This window comes from Ctenopharyngodon idella, chromosome 9 (assembly GCF_019924925.1).
Source record: "Ctenopharyngodon idella isolate HZGC_01 chromosome 9, HZGC01, whole genome shotgun sequence".
Lineage (NCBI taxonomy): Eukaryota > Metazoa > Chordata > Actinopteri > Cypriniformes > Xenocyprididae > Ctenopharyngodon > Ctenopharyngodon idella.
This window is the reverse complement of record NC_067228.1, coordinates 33,079,844-33,100,835: the sequence shown is the minus strand read 5'-3', so window position 1 is coordinate 33,100,835 and position 20,992 is coordinate 33,079,844. Positions and strand designations below refer to the sequence as shown.

The following is a 20,992-nucleotide window of genomic DNA, read 5'->3' as shown; positions in this document are numbered from 1 at the left end:
AGCCTGGCTCTGTGTACTCTAGGCCAAACCTCTCTCCGATGTCTCTGTAAGAGAGATGAAGCATAGGGTACTTCTCCTGCTCAGTCACTCTCTTGGAGGCAGAATTTAACTCAACCATTAGAGCTGGATCAAACACAGCAGGGAGGATGACACCTGGCTGCTTAAGGTCCAGCAGCCATTGGTGGTTCCACCGTGCCACCCCTGTCATGCCTTGGGCCTGGAACAATTTAGTGGAGACATGAGTCCCTGTGATCCACTGGGCCTGGTGGAAGTGGTACCCTTCCTGCTGTGACGTACCTCTGACAGGGATCCAAATGGGGACTTTGGCGCCTTCACCAGGTACGTGATTTAGCTGAAGAGTTCCACCATACCGGTACATTATGCCCTCTGAGAGTTCAGGGTCACTGAGGCAACCTCGGAGAATGTGCACTCTCTGTATGCGCCACATCTTCAGCATGGATGGCTTGAAGAGTGGGACATTGTCGGGGTCCATGGACAGGTGAAAATGCTTCTGGACTTTCTCCACTCTGTCCAGCAGCTCTGTGGGTTGTGGTATTTTGGTCCTGCAGTGCTCTCGTATATGCTGTTTGGTGGGATTGGCTCGATTGATACCACAGAACCGATAGGCGTCCTGGAGCCTACTTAGGTCCTTCTGATCCACCACAAAGAAGGCTGCAGAGAGGAGCTGGCAGAACGTGCTGAACAGAGGGTGATGCTCAGAGGTGCACTCCCATGAAAAATGGCTCATGCAGTGGAACAAGTCCAGCTTCACCACGATGTTGTTGTTGAAATGTAACCGAGAGGCACAGGTGTTCTCCAGCGGTCCAGAGATGGCCCCAGCAACAATGGAAGGGGTAGTCTTCCAGGCATCCCAGTTTAGATGTTCACCAGGGATGCAGTCTGGGATCTTAAATGGAGCACAGCAGTCCCTAAATGCAAGACACGAAGATGTAGAACAATTTAGATTTAGAAAGAAACAGCATTTTTTTATAAAGCAAAGAATGCAAAAAGTGCTGTGCGGGGTGTAAAATCCATATCTTGGTGCTCTTTGGGCAATTGAAAATTTAAGGAAAATTATATAAAAAGCCTTTATTCAATCATGGTTTAAATATTTAAACAAATAACAAATAACCACACACCAACACGTTACGGCTAATGAGCATTCATCAGGGTGTGAACAAAATAAATATTGCCTTTTATATAGCAAACAATTAGTCACATGACAGTCACCTGACTACGTAATATAAAACAATCACAAGAGAGCAAATTGAAATAATATAAAGAAAACGTCACATCAAAATGTAATTTAACATATTGCAATATATTATGATATGACACCCTGATGAAGGCTCATTAGCTGCAACGTGTTGGTGTGTGGTTATTTGTTATTAAATATTTAAACCGTGATTGAATAAAGGCTTTTTATATCTTTTTCCTTCAATTCTCAAGTGCCGTGGATTGATATGTTTTTTTAAAAACAGAATTTTTTATTAGACATGACACTGGCGGTTTGCATGGCAGTGATAAGAGAAGATTGCTGTTCTCACCTGTCCATCCAGTGGAAGCCTGCCTTTTCCACTCCAGCATTGCTATACCGCTTGGCCAGTCCCTGGTACATTGGCTCCAAGGACCTCTCAGTCTCAGACTGAACCATAACCCAGGAAACAATCAGCCAGTTCTCATTCATGATGGCATAACTGGACATGACCCCAGATGCCAGTGTTACTTTTCTTGCAACTTTCCTGGTATGGTCAGACCTGAAGACCTGCCCAAAAGTGCCCTGGAGGAGTTTGGTCATGGCTGGCTTTTGACGTTTGAACTCATCCAGCAGGCAGTCGGTCAGGTAGAAGCTGGACACAGAGACTCCATACCAGCCATCATGATCATCATATGACCCGAAAGCACGTGCCGTGTTTTCCTTCCTCAGGAACTGCCCAATGGTCCTCTGACCATATACGCCAGCCTCAGCATCCCTGACGTTTTCTATGGCATGCAGGTATGCCAGGTGAGCTCGCTCATACTTGAGGTGCATGAGCTCATTCACCTGGTTTGCCATGTCTGTTGGTGACTTGCCAGTGCGCCTCAGCTCATCCATCACAGACTTGCAGATGGCCTTCTTGTAGGTCAGGAATGCAGGCAGAATGTTGGTGAACCGCTTGGGCAGCTTCTCAAGCCATCGTGGATTGTCAGCAAACCAGTTCTTCCGACATGCCTTGCAGCAGAGTCGTGAAAAGAAGATGTAATATTGACCACTGGTGCCAACAATCACCCGAGGCCTGCCCACTCCTGCAGAGACCACCTGTGGATGAAGACATCCATGCAGACATGGCAGGATGTAATTATTTCTCAACCTGACCATGACTTGACTCTCGGGCTTCCAGATGAAAAATGGGTGGAGCTGGAAGAAGTTGGGGGATGGGAGCTCAGCCACCGTATCGACAAGCTCGGGTTGTGGAGGAAGACGCCACAGGGAAATTGTGTTCCCTAGGTTTCGCACTGAACTAGACCTAGGCCACAGCCCGAGATCCTGAAGCTCCATCTTCATCCACATCTTCTGGTGTTGAGAACAGCTCCAGTTGCCCATGTCATGGTCATGCCTCGGCAGGAGAACAGGAACAGGTGGCTGAGCTGAGGGAACTGGGATTTACAAGGGCAAAAAGAATGTAAATCCCTGATTAATATTATAGATTGCATAGTTAATATGGAAATAATGTAAATAAATAAAATGTTTAAAGCAGAGTTAAGACAACATCTTAGTGTCAGCAGTTCACAAAACAGAGGGTTTGTCTACATGCAGTTCATTCTTACCTTTTTCACCACTGTCCTCAAAGGCATGCACTTTGCGTGCAGAGGTGCCAGCAGCACTTGTGCGGAGTTCTGAAACAAAGTGCAGTCTTTATGTTTTGCATCTGTAGAGGGGCCTGTTTCAATAACGAGGTTTAAACTACTCTGAGTTAAAACTTGAACTCTGAGCTGACTAACTCTGAGAAAATACTTCAAGTAGGCTACAGTATGTGTAGTTGTGAAGTTGTGTGACAGTTTTATCATTTTAATTTGCACTACAAAAAGAGTAAGTATATTTTTTATTATTATTTATTTATTTTTGGTTCATTTCTTAAGAAGCATAATTTATTGTTAGACTTATTTGTTGGCCAGTTGTGGTCTGTGCAATAAATATTAAAGGTTCTAAACCATCTATTGTGTTTTATTGTTCCACTATAGTAATAATAATATTTACAATAATATATTGAATTTGATAGGTGTCTCTCACATTGTCCCACAGCAACATTAAAATGGTGTAGACTAGTGTACTAGTAATGTTTTATAATAATAATTTATTCTACTTAGTGTCCATTTCATTCATTTAACATATTTAATATTGGGGGCATATTTAAGAAAAATAAAATAAAAAAAATAAAAGTAACAATAGTTACTTTCCCTGGTAATTAGTTACTTTTATACTGCTGTAAATTACTACTCAGTTACTAACTCAGTTACTATTTGTGTGAAGTAACTATAACTAATTACTTTTTTAAAGTAATGTGCCCAACACTGGTGATATGTGATGGGAAAAGGGAGAAGAGCGAGATTGGCAACAGCTCTTAAGCAAACTTAAGTAAAATGCACTTAATTTAGATTCCCCCCCAGGAAACAAGACTGAATATCTTCTATCATTTTTTTTGTTAAATAGAAAATGCTATATATACAGTCAAGTTCAAGCTCAATAAGAATTTTTTGAATATTTGTACTTTAAATATTTTTGCAGCGTGAATGAAGTATTTAAACATCTCTTGCAGTTTAAAAAGGGGGAGGAGACTGAAATAAACTCTGGGTTTTACCAAAGAAAACCTGCTCCCTACCAGGTTAGGTTCACAGAGTAAGTTACAATGGTAACTGACTGAGTATAAGTTAATTCCCTTTCAGAAACGAGCTTGACTTACCCTGCTTTCTCGGGTTTGATATACCTGCATTTCTGAAATGGAAAACCCAGAGTTTCCCTCATTTCAGGGTTAACATACTCAGAGTTTTCACTTAACCTCCTTTCTGAAACGAGCCCCAGGTTGTTAGAATCATGATACGATAAATTTTGGTTGTGTTTGTGAAAATGATACCGAGTTAAATATGCTATGCATTAAAGAAGATATGTAATTGAGCATCGGCCCAACACTAAAATGGCAACATACCTAGAGTTGACTCAGGCCTCTCTGCTGTTGTCTCCTTCACTAAGAAGGTCAGCTCTGCTGGAAGGGGCACAGGTGTCTTCCTCTTCAGGCCTGGAGAGGCTGGAGCTACACGAACATAAATAGACCAATTACTATTATTATATAACCAAAATTAACTCAACATTTGATTACATGAACAGTGTTTTTACCATCAACTGGTGATGCCTGCAATTCAGCAGTTGGTTTGGACAGTGCTGCAGATGGAACTATAACAGACAAAATCATAAGTCATTTCAGAATTCAGAATATATGCAAGTGTTGGTGTTAGTTGGAACTCAAACAGCCATACGTTTCCTTCTCCTGCTTATCATAATTTTTGAAACACTTATGCTACATTTACATACTGTGTGCCAACCTATGTACCTGTAATATTAATGTATGCCATTATTGACACTGCTGTATTATTTTTCTCTACCTATCCCTGTAATAGTAACCTTATGAGCACACTGAAAGCTGTGTTCTTTGGAATCATAGAAATTATATAAATATATATATATATATATATATATATATATATATATATATAAAATTTAATTAATTCCAACAGACACACCAAAAAAACATACTATCCTAATCACTACTCACTAATCTTAAGCAGGAGGAGCAAAATGACTTGAACAAGCATGCATTCAAGTGTTAGTACCAAATGCTACTTAAAAGTTGTTTTTAAATAACATTAATGGAGAAAAAAAATGCATTCTTACCCTCATTGTGGTTGAAATCAGTTCATCGTGGCAGGAATTCATAGTCCCTTAGGACTGTTAGTATAATGCCAGCAAACAACCATATTGTTGGAGGAACATGACCGGAACATGGCCAGAACGTAAACAATAGAACAGTTTAAGTCAAGGTTCAGTTTTGGAGGGCAATTCATCATACTCCAGTCCTGAAACCTCGTATTCAAAAACCTGTCTTTGCTTCTGGTGACACTCCGGGTATGGCAGCAACTGCTACTGCTGCTGGCACAGCAACTGGTTACACACAAACAGAGATGTAAATGGGGAGACAGCAGATACAAAATAGACCATAGGTCATCGTCAATTCTGACATTTGGACAGTGTAATAACAGTGTACTTACAGCTCTGCACTTGTAGCTTAGAGGGTGAGATGCTCAACATCGCCTTCTCCAGTTCTTCATCGTCATCCATCACTGTGACACAGACCAGAAATTGTTTGCACAATTTAGGATGAATCAAAAGCAGGAAATATTTAAAATATTATTTCTGGTCATACATAAATGGTCATTTTAATCTTTAAAAACATTTTAATGAAAATATTAATAGGATAACTTACCCAGGGGTTTAGCTGGGGCCCTTGAGGCAATAGGTGTGGAAGCAGTGGCAGATTGCTGCCTCTTCCGCAGGTACTGCTGCAGCTTGTACATGCGTGTCCCTGGGACGCAGCTCTTCCTTATGATGAAGTCTGCGTAGCCATCAGCTCTACTATCCCATATCTCCTTCCAGGTGCTCTTGGCCCGGGAACCAAAGCCAACCAGCTGGTCATCTTCCGATGAGGCTGCCACAACACCCACTCCACTGGCCTCATAGGTGAGAAGAGACTGGATCTCTTCAAAGCTAAGAGCATAATTAACAAATGACAGAAGGCTGTCCTTGCTATGCCCTTCGGCCATAGGGATGCCTGATGCCTCCTCCTTCTGAAGGTTCTTGATGAGATACATAGTGTACCCTACATCATTCTCTAAAAGCCACCTGAAGGGCTTCCCTTTATACTTTCCAAACTGCAGGATGTAGTCTCCCAGGACCTCCGTCCTGTCAGAGACATCCCCTCCTCTCTGACGGACCACAGTCAGAGCATTCTGCCGCACAATGTCCTCCCTCATGGGCGCAGACTTGTCCTGCAGAGTGGGGTCATCCTTAATCCGTCTGGCTTCTTTAGACGGCTCCTGGAGGAGAAATCCGAGTGGTCCCTTGCGGAACACAACACAGATTCTCCCTGGGAAAAACAGCACTTTCTTTTGCATCTTGATCTACCACAAGATCTGTCCACAAGATCTGTCTGCACATACACATTTTTGTTTTTGTTTGTGTGTGTGTTCTTGTATACATTGTTTATGAGGACACTTCCTGTGTCATTGTAGACAGACTTCAATTAACTCTCTGAAAGCCTACTATAATGGTAATACCATAGTCCTGCTAAAAGCTTAATTCTTAATTACTTTTAATTCATGGTTGAGTCTGAGATGGTATATATAGCTTGGTAGTCAAGCTATTTTGGTCAGTGGAATGTATAATTGGTCAGACAGTAAGACAGTATCTGAAAAAAAAAAAAAATACTATAGTAATTGATAGTAAATACTATAGTATTTTTGAACCATAATATAGTAAAGTACTTGACTTAATTTGTGGTAATTCTGTAGTTGCTGTGGTAATATAACAACTATAGTAAACAAATTACTTTACCCAATACTGTACTAAGTTTTCTACAGCTATAGGGTATATAGTACTACAATACACTACAGTTTACTGTGGTAAAAAAACAAAAATAAAGTATACTACAGTATTCTTTACAGTTTATCAGTTCACTGTAGTTAATACTACAGTATGCTATAGCATTCATTAACAAAGTATTAATACTATAATATATACAGTACTAGTATGGTTCAAAACACTATAGTATTTACTATAAATTACTATAGTATTTTTTCATGTGAGCGTTGCTAGCAGTCTCCGAGCACCTCTCTGACCACCATGCTGAAGAGAGGTGTGACACCTGTGGGGCCAGGGTGCTGTTGGACTCCTTCAACACATTGAGTCCAACCATTATGGGGCCCTGTTGGCTCCACATGTCAGCCCTTCAAAAAGTCCCACACCATCTCCACAGCTGGCGCCACCTCCGCAGCACTTGCCGTCTCCACTGCCAGCATCAGTGTCTCCATCCCCGCAGCCCACTCCATCCCCACGCCTCTACAGCCCTCACCACCACCACCACCACTGCTCACTCCATCCCCACGCCACTCTCCAGCTCTACAGCCCTCACCACCACCACAGCCTACTCCATCCCCATGCCCACTCCGTTCCTGCGGCCCACTCCATCCCCACACCACTCTCCAGTTCTACAGCCCTCACCACCACCACCACGGCCCACTCCATCCCCGCGGCCATCTCCATCCCCACGCCAATCTCCAGCTCCACAGCCCTCACCACCACGGCCCACTCCGTCCCTGCAGCCCACTCCATCCTCACATCCAGCACCCTCACTGCCCACACCACCTCTGCCTCAGGCTGTTACTGATTGGGAAAGCTTTCTTCCCAGTCAGTTCAAGAGAGTCCTCCAGCCAGCAGATTGGGTGTGGATTGCCAAGTGCCTCTATGAGCCCACAGGACAGCTGAGGCAGAAGATCCAGGAGAACTGGTTTTATCCACCGATGCAGCCCAAGCCGTCTCCTCCTGAGCCCGGGTGGTACTTCTGACAGAGGATGTTCTTGTGGGCACCAATGAGGATGTGGGGCATTCCTCTTAAATGTCCACAGTGTGGCCGTAAGATGCACCATTCAGGGATCTACCTGAAGGTCAGGGAGGTGATCAACATTGATAGCCGCTACTACCTGGTGGGTGGAGACTATCCACGCTGCAGTGTATGCAGGTTGCCAGTATGCCCATGGAGCCAGGACATCCTTTTACAACTGGATGTGGCACACAGGACACTGTTTCCAGCAGTGCTGACCACTCAGCTAGCCCTGGACAGGGCATGTGTAACCTTTCTCAGGCCAAGGACCAGCGGCAACAGTTCCTCCTACCTCCAGTCAGCAGTAGAGGAAGTCCACAGTGAGGAGTGGGCACGACAGACCATCCAGTACCTCTCTGACTGTGAGCATAATTTTAGAAAGGTTGCCCTGGTCCAATCTGCAACGGCACCTTCCTTTTCTGCACCTGCACCCTTCAGGCCGCTTCCACTCGCCCAGTGGTTTGAGACTGTCCACTCCAACGACATCCTCAGCCATGTGGACGAGATGAAGGGGGTGATTACCTCCACCTATGGCTGAATCCTAAAGATGGATTCTACTAAGAAGGTACAGTACATGAAGGATTGAGCATGAGTTTTATTTTCAGCCATCCATGTTAAGTAATTGGAATAGATATAATTTCATCATAATGATACAAAAGTGTGCATTTGTGTTATATATGCTGTAATGGACCGTAACAAAAAGAAGAAAATGTATAATTAAGTCTCATAATGTCTTTATGTTTTCTTATGCTTGTTTTTCAGATCACCAAAAAGCTGGCTGGTGGCATTGGGGACACGGCTGCATGGATGACCAACATTGGCAATGAGCTCGGCCAGGTTCTGAACAGTGTTTTGACAACAGCTGAAGGTGCGGGACTGGAGGAGCTGTGCCAGGGCATCGTCAGACGCTACCAGAATGCTGGCGAGCCAGAGCCGGAGGTCATCTATGTTGACCGGGATTGCTGCAGTCAGTCAGGTGGGATTTTCAGATTACTAACTTTATCAAATGTGGATAAAGACCTTGGACCACAAAACCAAGTCTTAATGGTCAGTTTTTTAAATTAAGATGTAGACATCATCTGAAAGGCAAGCTTATTCTGAGTAAGTAATCTTTCCATTTGATGTATGGTTTGTTAGGATAGGACAATATTTGGCCCAGATATAACTATTTGAAAATCTGGACTCTGAGGGTGCAAAAAAATAAAAATATTGAGAAAATCGCCTTTAAAGTTGCCTAAATGAAGTCCTTAGCAATGCATATCCACTCACAAAAATAAATGTTTTATATATTTATGTTAGGAAATTTACAAAATATCCTCATGGAACATGATCTTTACTTAATATCCTAATGATTTTTGGCATTAAAAAAAATCAATAATTTTGACCCATACAATGTATTGTTGGCTATTTCTACAAATATTCCTGTGTGACTTATGATTGGTTTTGTGGTCCAGGGTCACAAATGTGCATTGCAATATATTTTACAAAAGTTAATAGTGGTGTAAAAAAAATCCCCTTTCCCTATTGGTGGTAATTAGTATTATTATTACCATCAATGTAATGTAATTGTAATTAATTATAATGACTGAAAAGTATGTTGAAATTAAATCAAATGCATGCTTTTTGATTATTTATTTTCCCTATCCACAGGTGCACCTGCGGTGCTAAAACTTTTTCGGCCATGGAAGTGTATCGTAAGGCTAGATATCTTCCATTTTATGAGAAGATTCAACTGCGGCCTTACTACAGAGCGCCACCCTCTCTATGGTACCTTTTGTTCTAAACTTTCCTCCTGTTTCTTTGAGTGGGATCAGGAGGATGTGAAAGAACTTAAGGCAGCCAAGAGAGGGGAGTGGAAAAACAGACATGGTGGACAGGCTCCCACTGAGGCACAGCTCATGGCCAGCATCAGCCCAGGTGAACTGGCAAAGCACTGTAGGCGGCGGACGCGCGGGGCTGAGGAGATCCGGGCCATGATTTCAGGGCTGCTGGAATCAGTGTGGGAGCTAACCGACACTACAGGGCTTCGCCTGGTTAACCCTGACAGCATGCGCCATGTTTGGGAGATGCAGCAAAAACACCTCGAGTGCATCCAGGACCCTCCACATGTAGACTTGTATACAAAGACGGGGACACTCCAGAAGGGTGGCAAAGTCCTAAATGTGCTTAGGTGTGGCAGGGGGTCATCCTCTCTGGAGAGTTTTCACCGCCACCAGTGTGCCTTCATTCCTGGTAAATTCTGAATGTTAAATTGCATAATGTTCTGTAGATTTTTAAGTTGTAAAGATTGCTATTGTTTCAACATTATAGATGTTTGAAATAATTGCTGACTGAGTCTGTACATTTTCATTCTTAGGATGGAGATGCAATGCCATGCACACACAAATGTACATGTTAGAGGGGGCCTCGAGGTGGAACATGAGCCGGGCAAAAGAAGCTGTATCTGTGGTGGGGGCCTCAACCGTCAGGACATTTGATGTCTGCTTAATGTCTCATCTTAACAACATGAGCCAACGGGTCCTTGGTTGTGCTTTGATGCCAGAATTCACCCCTCCAGGAAAACCCACTGGTAAGATATCTCTCAGGGAAATGCTGAGCATTGGAGTATTCCTCTCTCTCTCCTGTGTTTGTGTGTGTGTGTCCTCTCCCCATTAACAATGTGTTAAAAATTATTGCAGAGGAGCGTATTGCAGTGGAGTACTTGTTGGCCCAGTCTAATAGAGGCGACCAGTTGATTGGTGACATTGGTGACCACAGTGACATGCCTGAAGTCCCCTCAGAGGAGCCCGAAGATGACAATGGTTTTGACACGACTGTGTGCCATGCAGCTGATCTTAGGGCTGGTGACTCTGACCCTTCAGTAGCTGCCGTGGAGGCCCAGGTGACCAGTCAGGTGGGTGACACTGGACCCAAATCCCCTGATGAGGAGGTCAGTGAGGAAGAGGAGGATGACACTGCGAGTCCTAGCACATCCGGCCAGGTAATGTTGCTATCCTGTACTATCTTTTACTTTTAAAAAAATGTATCTGGTGAAGTGCGAAACACTTATTGTCAACCATTTGTAAAGTTAAAATTTTTACTACAACACCATATATATTTATTGGACTGTGGCTGACTTTTTTTCTCAGTGTGATTCTAGAGGTGTCTTGGGCTGGGAGGCAGTTGATGCCCTGGCAGCCTACCTGGTTGGCCTAAACCGAACAATCACTGCCTTGTCATCACAAGAGGAGGCCAACATAGTCCAGCTGTACATGGCTCTGCATGCCATGGACAAGGTGCCATCAAAATATAGCCAGAGGGTAAAGAAGAAGACTTTGCCAGGACCATGGAGAGCATCCAGGAAGCGGAGTGGCTCTGCTCCAGGACAGCAGGCAGCAGAGAGGTAATTTGACTATTTGGATCTTCACTAGTTTATAACCCACTATACAGTCCAGATTATATCATCCTTCTTTTCCATAGACTGTTCATGACTCATGGGCAGGCGGCTCAGGACCCTGAAGTCCACAGGGTCAGTGAATGTGTTTGCCTACGGCTTTAAGCACTTTAAGTTTAAGCAAGCACGGAACAGGCCCAAGGACACAAGAGGAAAAACTCTGCCAATTCCACAATCTATTGTGATGGTATACAGCCACTTAAAACAGCTGCTGGAGGACAGCAGAGCAGTTCTAGGACAGACTAACCTGGTTCTGGTCCCGATAAATACCACTACTGTCTCCTCGTGGTGAGTCTTCTTTTGTGCAATACTTTTATACAATCACAATAGTATATCAAGATTGTACTTATAAAACCTTCCTGTAAATGTTTCTTTTAAAAATTATACTAAGTAAAGACAATGGGCTTTAGTTTTAGTTTAGTTTATTTAACCTTTATTTAACCAGACATTTTTTTAAGTCATTACAGTTTTTCTGAATTGCTAAAACACATTTCTTGAAACCATCACTCATTTTCCCAAAACATTAAACATAAATCCAAATGTTCAAACTAAATTCACAAAACCTCTGACTCTTATGGCAAAATCAAACAATTGCTTCAAAACACTTTCACCTGTACTCAAGATCATTCATTAGACACTAAATCAACAAAATGGAGAACACAACATCCAGAGCATGTAGTTACAGAAAAAAAAAGTATATTGTATCACAGTAAACAAATTTGCAATTACATAAAAGTATAGAAAACACAACTAAGTAAGGTGAATATATTGTATACTGTATGTACTGCAAGTACAGTATTATATTGAATATTATATAGCAGTGAATCTCAACCTTTTTTGAGTAATGGACCCCCATCATATTTAGAACCGTCCTCAAGGACCCCAGAATAATAATAATATAATAATAATAATAATAATAATAATATTGGCTCAATGGGATCATTAATGTCTTTGTGATGACTATATGCAATCAAGTATAATTTAATACCACGTTAGTTGACTTGTCCAATATTCAGTCATATCGTCAGTTATATTATACATATACATGTATATATTATATTCTTCTTTTATGGGAACATGTCAAATGTCAAAATATACAAATATTCATATTCAGACATTTTATAAGGACCCCCTGGCATTACGTCAAGGACCACTAGGGGTCCACAGACCCCTGGTTGAGAAACACTGTTATATAGTATTGAATGACTGTATATTCAGCACTTGCATGCTGTAAAAATACAGTAGTCTGAATGCAAAAGCCTTAAAGGTCAAGAAAGCTCTAAATGAAAAACATGTTATAGTACACACACACAAAAAAAAAAGAAGAAAAAAACTGCAAAATCAAAGTCAGTGAGAGATTCATTCTACTTCAGCATCACGTCTTCATGTTGGGTCCAGCCTGAGTCAAGTCAAGTCACCTTTATTTCTATTGCACTTTATTACAATACAGATTGTTTCAAAGCAGCTTTACATTGATAACAGGTACATGATGATCAGTAATACAGCATCTCTAAAAGAAAATAGTGTCATTGTTCAGCTGAAGTCAATTCAGTGTCAATTCACTTCCGTTGTAAAGATCATCAATTATTATTGTTTCCATCTATTGTTGGTATCATCATTCAGCACCTGTGCCACCTGTGCATTCTGAACTGGCCTGTATTTCATACAGTTGGTTTCACATCATTAGAAACAAGTGTGAACAATTGTGAGTCGTTGTGTAAAGGATGACAACTGTGTTGTAGTTGTGCTTAACTTTTGGTGCTTTTACCATTTTGCAACACAAGTGCATCACAGTGCGAAATGTGTTTTATTGAGTGTTGTAATAAAAGCACTCACTAGGAATTTTTTAAATGCACATACTGAAATATTTGTCTCAAATTTTAATAATTTCTGTAGCACATTCCAATAATTTAGGGCAGTAAATTCAAAACCAATTTTAATAAATTGCTTGAACAATGTTTCTCTTGCAGGCTACTAAGAAGACAGAAACGTGTGGACAGAGACATGCTGCTGCAGGGTACTGCACTGCCTAAACAATTATATTTGGCAAAGGAGCCTCTTCCTGAAGTGCGTGAACTTCCAGCTGCTCCTGCACAGCATGGGCATGAGGCCATGGAATTCAAGGAGCCAGAAAATCAGGAGGGAGAGGCCTTCATTCGCAAACGCATCTCCAACAGGTGCCCACTGCCCACCCCTCCTCCTGGATCTTACTCTGCATTTCCCATATACCCACCAGCACCACACTTTGCATTCTCCCCTTTTGGGTCCTACCCACCCTTTCCCAGCTACACACCAGGTCTACCAGTGCCTCATTCTTCCCAGTGTATGCCCCCTTCCCAGTGTATGCCCCCTCCCCAGTTCCAGCTGCCTCCACAGCCGCCTCCCCAGTTCCAGCCGCCACCCCAGCCGCCTCTCCAGTTCCCCAGTAACCTGCCACCACAAACTTGTCCTCTAATCAGCCCAGGCAGCGCACCTGGAGAAGGCAGAAAGCTGCCCAAGAGGATGAGGAACGAGCAGCTAGAGGGGAACCACCATGGAAACGCCTAGCAAAGGATATATACCACTATATCTGCAAACACTGTGGGCTGTCAGAAAACAAGACAACTGGCCACACTCAGCTGAAGGGTCGGTGGTATTGCCCAGCCTCAGGCCTCTCTGTTGCACAGTGGAAGGAGATTGTACAGGGAGCTCTTTGATTTGTTTTAATTGGTGTATATAGTAGTTATGTATATAGTTAGGTTTTTATTTAGTTATTTTTTATAGTTGTATATATTTCAGTTTTTAATTGTTTGCTGTGCTGTGTGTTGTGCTGTGAACATTTATGTTTTTAGTTGCTGTGTTTGCAGTGCTTAATTTGCAGCGTTTGTAAAAAAAAAAAAAGAAAAAAAAAGACAACTCTTGTGGTGCAATAGTAACACATCCATCCTTTGGGTGGAAGATTCCAGGTGCAAGTCCTGGCAAGAGTGTGTGGTGTTGGTCAGATCAGTATTTTATTTTTTAAAGTTTTTATTATAAATTGTATAGTCAAAAATCAATCAAACCCTTTACTTAAATCCTTTGTGTTCATGAGCGTTCAGTTTTTTTTTCTTTCCTTGAATCACGTTTTAATAATAGCTGCAGAAAAAGCTTGTGTTCATGTCTGAAACCATTGTTGAGATCAGGATCATTACAACAAGCCAGCTGGTGCTAGAATACGACCATTAAGAAAACAAAGACACTCCAAAAATGCTCTGAGGGAGACCTTCACCAGACTCGGGCTTTCACCGCTACAACAAAAGCAACACATGGAAGAAACCAAAACACAACTCCTTTTTTTCAACCAATTATTAAGCCTCCTAAGAGGCTGACTGTATTTCAAGTCATCCCAGCAGGGTATTGGGTAAAGTTTTCAACCAGCAATGATCGCACCTCGGATAAACCTCATAGGCTACAATATTGCCTCTGCGAAAGAACGCCAGAGAAAGTCGCAACGTCTTCTGTGCACCTATCTGCACATGGAACGACAGGGTGGTATCAAGCTTTAAACTACCATTCAATCAGCATTTTGGCCCTAATGGATGAATGGTGTGTCCACGAAACACTAAACTATAACCATTCTCAACAGATCTCATCTGTTGCAGAGGAGCATTTAATGTATGCCTAAATGCAAGTCATTTTGAAAACGCCTGTGAATAGGAGCTTTTCTCTAACAAGCAGAGTTGCGCAGCGGAAGTGTGCGGGGCCCATAACTCAGAGGTCAATGGATCGAGACCATCCTCTACTAAAGCGGTTTTATTTATATTCATGTCCTGTTCCTACTCAAAGAAAAGCTAGCAAAACACTGTGCTGAATCCATAAACCTTTACTCTGTTTGCCTTTTTTAAACACCAAGCCTATTGTTGTCACTGAAGCAGAAGTAATGGGGGCAGGTGGGTGCTGGCCTTTTACAGCCTCAGTGGCCTAATGGATAAGGCACTGGCCTCCTAAGCCAGGGATTGTGGGTTCGAGTCCCATCTGGGGTGGTTTAAAGCAGAGTGGCGCAGCGGAAGCGTGCTGGGCCCATAACCCAGAGGTCGATGGATCGAAACCATCCTCTGCTAAAACTCTTTCATTTACATACATGTCGTGTTCCTACTCAAAGTAAGGCTACCAAAACGCTATTCTGAAAGCATAGCTATTGTGAGAGGTTTCTGTAGTGTAGTGGTCATCACGTTCGCCTAACACGCGAAAGGTCCTCGGTTCGAAACCGAGCAGAAACAGCGGTTAGCTTTTGACCGAAAATATAAACTGTTTGCAACACCAGTAGGAATTAGCTCCTCTTCCTTTTACGCCTTTTAAGAGGCATGCGCCAAATGGTTTCTGTCTCCGTCCGAAAGTGACAGGTTTCCGTAGTGTAGTGGTTATCACGTTCGCCTCACACGCGAAAGGTCCCCAGTTCGAAACTGGGCGGAAACAGGGAGTTGCTTTTGCCAACATTTCCTAAGGGATTTTCTTTTGAGCAGATCAGTACACCTGCTGCGCAATTTGCGGTGTAAACTCTTCAAAGAAAAGGCACAAAAATAAAACAAGCGACCAGTGAGGTTTCCTGTAATGGCAAACAGTTGGTTTGCTACTAAAAGTAGCAGCTTTTTGCCATTTTAAGAGCACTGCGCAGTCTGCCGTTTCAGTCGTCGTCAACAAGCGTGCGCTAAAAACGATCGGAATGCCTTAGTCCCCGCGTTTCCGTGGTGTAGCGGTTATCACGTTCGCTTTACACGCGAAAGGTCCCCAGTTCGAAACTGGGCGGAAACAGGTGAGGCTTTTGTAATATACATGCCGAACTGGCTCTCCAGTAAGAGGATGTCCACGCTGCAAAGTTCCTACTTTTGAGCTAGGTGAAGGCAATCGTACTAAGGAGCTCTAGGCAGACTGCCATGCCGAAGGAGCTCTGTCCTGTTTGTGGAATTTACATTGACTGTCACTCTTAGCACTCTTTTCCTTATAAGCCTTTTATGAAGCGTACACCAGAAGATTTCTCTCTTTGTCCACAAGACAGGTTTCCGTAGTGTAGTGGTTATCACGTTCACCTCGCACGTGTGGGATTACAAATTTAAGAATCTGTTTAAGATCTGCTGATCCTACATCCTGACATAACATCACATGGAATACTATGGTGAAGTACATTGTATTTAGCATTTTAAGGTAAAAAGGATGACTTTCTAAGAAAGTCATATACTCTTGAAAGATGTCCCAACGTCTCCTGGTCTCTGCTTCGGCGAGGAAAAAGTTTCCTACAGTTTTGGTGCCGTGACCCGGATAGAGCTTCTCACCTCAATCCAGATTGAAACTTCAAGCACAACAAAGATCTGATCCAAAAGAAGATCCAGGCTGAATTTCCCTGTACACCCAAGGGTTGGTGAGTGATTCTCTATCCAAAAGAACCTTTAAGACCAGTACAAATGTGTTATCCTCTGCACCGTCAGAGAAGAGTTAACAGACAGCTGTAGGGTTTGGTTAACCACATGGACTCAAAAGTTACTGAGTCAGTCAGATTGGATTTGACAAAGAAATCTGGGATTCAACCAGAAAAAGTTTGGTCCATTGAAGAATGCAAAAAGGTACTTGGTGCTTGTATTCGGAAGAAAAATATGAAGGGCATGATCTGCTGCCACAGAGAATTTACTCTATCCATTGCACAAGAACAGGGTGATAGAGGGCCGAGTGGTTAAGGCGATGGACTGCTAATTCCTTGTCCTCTGCACGCGTGGGTTCGAATCCCATCCTCGTCGTCCGACGGCTTTAGTGTTTCGGAGAGCCCCGTGCACCTGGCCTAGCCGCTCAAAGCACCTTGCTGTCAACTTTAATGTCCTCTTTCTAAAAATAGCTGCAGAAAAACACCACAGCCAAACTTCAAGCAGAACGCCAAGTGACGAGGTGGCCGAGTGGTTAAGGCGATGGACTGCTAATCCATTGTGCTCTGCACGCGTGGGTTCGAATCCCATCCTCGTCGTTTGCTGGCTTTAGCGCTTGAGAGAACGCATCTCGTCTGGCAAAGCTGCTCAAAGCCCCTTGCTAACAACTTTACTGTCCTCGCACTAAAAATAGCTGCAATAGCTTCAAGCAGCGTGCCAAGTGATGAGGTGGCCGAGTGGTTAAGGCGATGGACTGCTGATCCATTGTGCTCTGCACGCGTGGGTTCGAATCCCGTCCTCGTCGACCAATGGCTTTAGTGTTTCAGAGAGCCTAGTGCACCTGGCATAGCTGCTCAAAGCACCTCGCTGCCAACTTCAATGTCCTCGTTCGAAAAATAGCTGCAGAAAAACACCACAGCCAAACTTCAGACGGAACACCAAGTGACGAGGTGGCCGAGTGGTTAAGGCGATGGACTGCTAATCCATTGTGCTCTGCTTCATGAAGCTCTGAATCTTTTGTTTCGAATCAGTGGTTCGAAGCGTGTATCAAACTGCCAAAGTCACATGATTTCACTAAAAGAGGCTTTGTTACGACATAACTGTTTTGAAACGTTTCGAAATGTCAGTGGTTCACCGCTGGGGGCCATCTCTGTGAACCCATGAATCATGCGGATTCACTGAGAACCATTGAACAAGTGTCTATGGTTTTTACCTGATCTCTGATCAGCTTTATACATTTGTAGACGTTTTAATTAGACATTAGTATAATTAGAAAGAGTAATAGTAGCCAATAGTGTTTTATCAGCCTGTTTAGCTGAGCCATCCATGGAACAAACAAAACAAGACCTGAAAATTGATAAAAGAACACATATTACACAGACACTTGACATGTAATATTATTTGATTATAAGTTAATTGCATTTGATAGATTTTACTTCCAATAAAACATTGGCAATGTGTTTGTAAAAGGTCTTTTTATGCACGTTTGGCCTGAGTTTTTGTGGCAGCGTGTGGCGTCTCGAAAGCTTGCAAACAGTGAATCATTTTGTGAAGTAATTGGTTCAATTGATTCGGAGCTTTGAAAAGCTTCGTTTCTCCCATCACTGCTTACGACACACCATGGTGTTCTCTAACTGAATCACGTTTTAAGAATAGCTGCAGAAAAAGCTTGTGTTCATGTCTGAAACCATTGTTGAGACCAGGATCATTACAACAAGCCAGCTGGTGCTAGAATACGACCATTAAGAAAACAAAGACACTCCAAACATGCACTGAGGAAGGCCTTCATCAGACTCGGGCTTTCACTGCTACAACGAATGCAACACACGGCAGAAACCAAAACACAACTCTTTTTTTTCAACCAATTATTAAGCCTCCTAAGAGGCTGACAAAAATTGCCAAGGCTGACTGTATTTCAAGTCATCCCAGCGGGGTATTGGGTAAAGTTTTCAACCAGCAATGATCACGCCTCGGATAAACCTCATAGGCTACGATATTGCCTCTGCGAAAGAATGCCGGAGAAAGTCGCAACGTCTTCTGTGCACCTATCTGCACATGGAACGACAGGGTGGTATCAAGCTTTAAACTACCATTCAATCAGCATTTTGGCCCTGATGGATGAATGGTGTGTCTACGAAACAGGCAAGCGATGTGCACAAAAAGGTTTATTCCTTGTACTCTCTTCACTTAAAGAAAAAAAGTGTGCTGTTTCCTTAAATCTAAGGGGGAGAGAATTATGGGTATCCTGGCAGCAAAGGGCAGGAGTCATAATCCTCAATCTCCAAGAACATGTTTGAGTTCGGGATCGATTCAACGAGCCCCCTACGAGGTTGGGTAGGATAATGAAGAGTGCAAGGACACTGCAAACATATTCTGAGGGAGGTCCAATGCCAGCTTTGTTACCTTTTTCTAGACTCTGGCGTTCTCCCTAGGTTCTTCTAGGACTGCTAATTCATTGTGCTGAGGTAAAGCTACCAAAATCTGGGCCTATAACCCAGATTGAAACCATCCTCTGCTGTAACTCCTTTACTTATAAACACGTTCTGTTCCTACTTGAAGAAAAGCTACCACAGCGCTATGCTGAAACTATAACCATTCTCAACAGATCTCATCTGCTGCAGAGGAGCATTTAATGTATGCCTAAATGCAAGTCATTTTGAAAACGCCCGTGAATAGGAGCTTTTCTCTAACAAGCAGAGTTGCGCAGCGGAAGTGTGCGGGGCCCATAACTCAGAGGTCAATGGATCGAGACCATCCTCTACTAAAGCGGTTTTATTTATATTCATGTCCTGTTCCTACTCAAAGAAAAGCTAGCAAAACACTGTGCTGAATCCATAAACCTTTACTCTGTTTGCCTTTTTTAAACACCAAGCCTATTGTTGTCACTGAAGCAGAAGTAATGGGGGCAGGTGGGTGCTGGCCTTTTACAGCCTCAGTGGCCTAATGGATAAGGCACTGGCCTCCTAAGCCAGGGATTGTGGGTTCGAGTCCCATCTGGGGTGGTTTAAAGCAGAGTGGCGCAGCGGAAGCGTGCTGGGCCCATAACCCAGAGGTCGATGGATCGAAACCATCCTCTGCTAAAACTGTTTTACTTATAAACACGTTCTGTTCCTACTTGAGGTAAAGCTACCAAAACGCTATTCTGAAACCATAACCATTTTCAACAGATCTCATCTGTGACAGCGGAGCATTCAATGTACGCCTAAACGCAAGTCATTTTGAAAAAACCTGTGAATGGACGGTTGCTCACAGCAAGCAGAGTGGCGCAGCGGAAGCGTGCTGGGCCCATAACCCAGAGGTCGATGGATCGAAACCATCCTCTGCTAAAACTCTTTCATTTACATACATGTCGTGTTCCTACTCAAAGTAAGGCTACCAAAACGCTATTCTGAAAGCATAGCTATTGTGAGAGGTTTCTGTAGTGTAGTGGTCATCACGTTCGCCTAACACGCGAAAGGTCCTCGGTTCGAAACCGAGCAGAAACAGCGGTTAGCTTTTGACCGAAAATATAAACTGTTTGCAACACCAGTAGGAATTAGCTCCTCTTCCTTTTACGCCTTTTAAGAGGCATGCGCCAAATGGTTTCTGTCTCCGTCCGAAAGTGACAGGTTTCCGTAGTGTAGTGGTTATCACGTTCGCCTCACACGCGAAAGGTCCCCAGTTCGAAACTGGGCGGAAACAGGGAGTTGCTTTTGCCAACATTTCCTAAGGGATTTTCTTTTGAGCAGATCAGTACACCTGCTGCGCAATTTGCGGTGTAAACTCTTCAAAGAAAAGGCACAAAAATAAAACAAGCGACCAGTGAGGTTTCCTGTAATGGCAAACAGTTGGTTTGCTACTAAAAGTAGCAGCTTTTTGCCATTTTAAGAGCACTGCGCAGTCTGCCGTTTCAGTCGTCGTCAACAAGCGTGCGCTAAAAACGATCGGAATGCCTTAGTCCCCGCGTTTCCGTGGTGTAGCGGTTATCACGTTCGCTTTACACGCGAAAGGTCCCCAGTTCGAAACTGGGCGGAAACAGGTGAGGCTTTTGTAATATACATGCCGAACTGGCTCTCCAGTAAGAGGATGTCCACGCTGCAAAGTTCCTACTTTTGAGCTAGGTGAAGGCAATCGTACTAAGGAGCTCTAGGCAGACTGCCATGCCGAAGGAGCTCTGTCCTGTTTGTGGAATTTACATTGACTGTCACTCTTAGCACTCTTTTCCTTATAAGCCTTTTATGAAGCGTACACCAGAAGATTTCTCTCTTTGTCCACAAGACAGGTTTCCGTAGTGTAGTGGTTATCACGTTCACCTCGCACGTGTGGGATTACAAATTTAAGAATCTGTTTAAGATCTGCTGATCCTACATCCTGACATAACATCACATGGAATACTATGGTGAAGTACATTGTATTTAGCATTTTAAGGTAAAAAGGATGACTTTCTAAGAAAGTCATATACTCTTGAAAGATGTCCCAACGTCTCCTGGTCTCTGCTTCGGCGAGGAAAAAGTTTCCTACAG

General features: G+C 43.1%; 2 protein-coding genes, 11 non-coding genes and 1 pseudogene across 13 annotated transcripts; 11 read left to right on the top strand and 3 right to left on the bottom strand.

Annotated features, from left to right (window-relative positions):
• Positions 1-4,839: 4,839 nt before the first annotated feature.
• On the bottom strand, positions 4,840-6,513 carry LOC127519376 (uncharacterized). The gene is made up of 3 exons (XM_051907022.1): positions 5,517-6,513; positions 5,302-5,373; positions 4,840-5,194 (listed from the first exon to the last, which is right to left on the bottom strand). Exons 1-3 carry the CDS (start codon positions 6,202-6,204, stop codon positions 5,124-5,126), a joined length of 831 nt encoding a protein of 276 aa, XP_051762982.1. The 5' UTR covers positions 6,205-6,513; the 3' UTR covers positions 4,840-5,123.
• A 4,590-nt stretch (positions 6,514-11,103) lies between these two features.
• On the top strand, positions 11,104-14,057 carry LOC127518911 (uncharacterized). The gene is made up of 2 exons (XM_051906141.1): positions 11,104-11,409; positions 13,092-14,057. Exons 1-2 carry the CDS (start codon positions 11,162-11,164, stop codon positions 13,666-13,668), a joined length of 825 nt encoding a protein of 274 aa, XP_051762101.1. The 5' UTR covers positions 11,104-11,161; the 3' UTR covers positions 13,669-14,057.
• Positions 14,058-14,452: 395 nt separating this feature from the next.
• Positions 14,453-14,574, bottom strand: LOC127519462 (uncharacterized; annotated as a pseudogene).
• A 475-nt stretch (positions 14,575-15,049) lies between these two features.
• trnar-ccu (transfer RNA arginine (anticodon CCU)) lies at positions 15,050-15,122 on the top strand. Its single transcript has one exon. It is a non-coding gene; the product is annotated as a tRNA-Arg (tRNA).
• A 164-nt stretch (positions 15,123-15,286) lies between these two features.
• trnav-aac (transfer RNA valine (anticodon AAC)) lies at positions 15,287-15,359 on the top strand. Its single transcript has one exon. It is a non-coding gene; the product is annotated as a tRNA-Val (tRNA).
• Positions 15,360-15,482: 123 nt separating this feature from the next.
• On the top strand, positions 15,483-15,555 carry trnav-cac (transfer RNA valine (anticodon CAC)). The gene has a single exon. It is a non-coding gene; the product is annotated as a tRNA-Val (tRNA).
• Positions 15,556-15,818: 263 nt separating this feature from the next.
• Positions 15,819-15,891, top strand: trnav-uac (transfer RNA valine (anticodon UAC)). The gene has a single exon. It is a non-coding gene; the product is annotated as a tRNA-Val (tRNA).
• A 1,116-nt stretch (positions 15,892-17,007) lies between these two features.
• On the top strand, positions 17,008-17,089 carry trnas-gcu (transfer RNA serine (anticodon GCU)). Its single transcript has one exon. It is a non-coding gene; the product is annotated as a tRNA-Ser (tRNA).
• Positions 17,090-17,213: 124 nt separating this feature from the next.
• On the top strand, positions 17,214-17,295 carry trnas-gcu (transfer RNA serine (anticodon GCU)). The gene has a single exon. It is a non-coding gene; the product is annotated as a tRNA-Ser (tRNA).
• A 1,068-nt stretch (positions 17,296-18,363) lies between these two features.
• Positions 18,364-18,504, bottom strand: LOC127519452 (U4 spliceosomal RNA). The gene has a single exon (XR_007931850.1). It is a non-coding gene; the product is annotated as a U4 spliceosomal RNA (small nuclear RNA).
• Positions 18,505-19,419: 915 nt separating this feature from the next.
• trnar-ccu (transfer RNA arginine (anticodon CCU)) lies at positions 19,420-19,492 on the top strand. The gene has a single exon. It is a non-coding gene; the product is annotated as a tRNA-Arg (tRNA).
• A 410-nt stretch (positions 19,493-19,902) lies between these two features.
• Positions 19,903-19,975, top strand: trnav-aac (transfer RNA valine (anticodon AAC)). The gene has a single exon. It is a non-coding gene; the product is annotated as a tRNA-Val (tRNA).
• Positions 19,976-20,098: 123 nt separating this feature from the next.
• Positions 20,099-20,171, top strand: trnav-cac (transfer RNA valine (anticodon CAC)). Its single transcript has one exon. It is a non-coding gene; the product is annotated as a tRNA-Val (tRNA).
• A 263-nt stretch (positions 20,172-20,434) lies between these two features.
• Positions 20,435-20,507, top strand: trnav-uac (transfer RNA valine (anticodon UAC)). The gene has a single exon. It is a non-coding gene; the product is annotated as a tRNA-Val (tRNA).
• Positions 20,508-20,992: the final 485 nt, after the last annotated feature.

Coding starts and splice junctions, on each gene's coding strand:
- LOC127519376 (XM_051907022.1), bottom strand. CDS start 6,204: ATGCAAAAGAAAGTGCTGTTTTTCCCAGGGAGAATCTGTGTTGTGTTC. Junction 5,374..5,516: donor GGCCCCAGCTAAACCCCTGG/GTAAGTTATCCT, acceptor TCTGTGTCACAG/TGATGGATGACGATGAAGAA. Junction 5,195..5,301: donor TAAGCTACAAGTGCAGAGCT/GTAAGTACACTG, acceptor GTGTGTAACCAG/TTGCTGTGCCAGCAGCAGTA.
- LOC127518911 (XM_051906141.1), top strand. CDS start 11,162: ATGGGCAGGCGGCTCAGGACCCTGAAGTCCACAGGGTCAGTGAATGTG. Junction 11,410..13,091: donor ACCACTACTGTCTCCTCGTG/GTGAGTCTTCTT, acceptor TTTCTCTTGCAG/GCTACTAAGAAGACAGAAAC.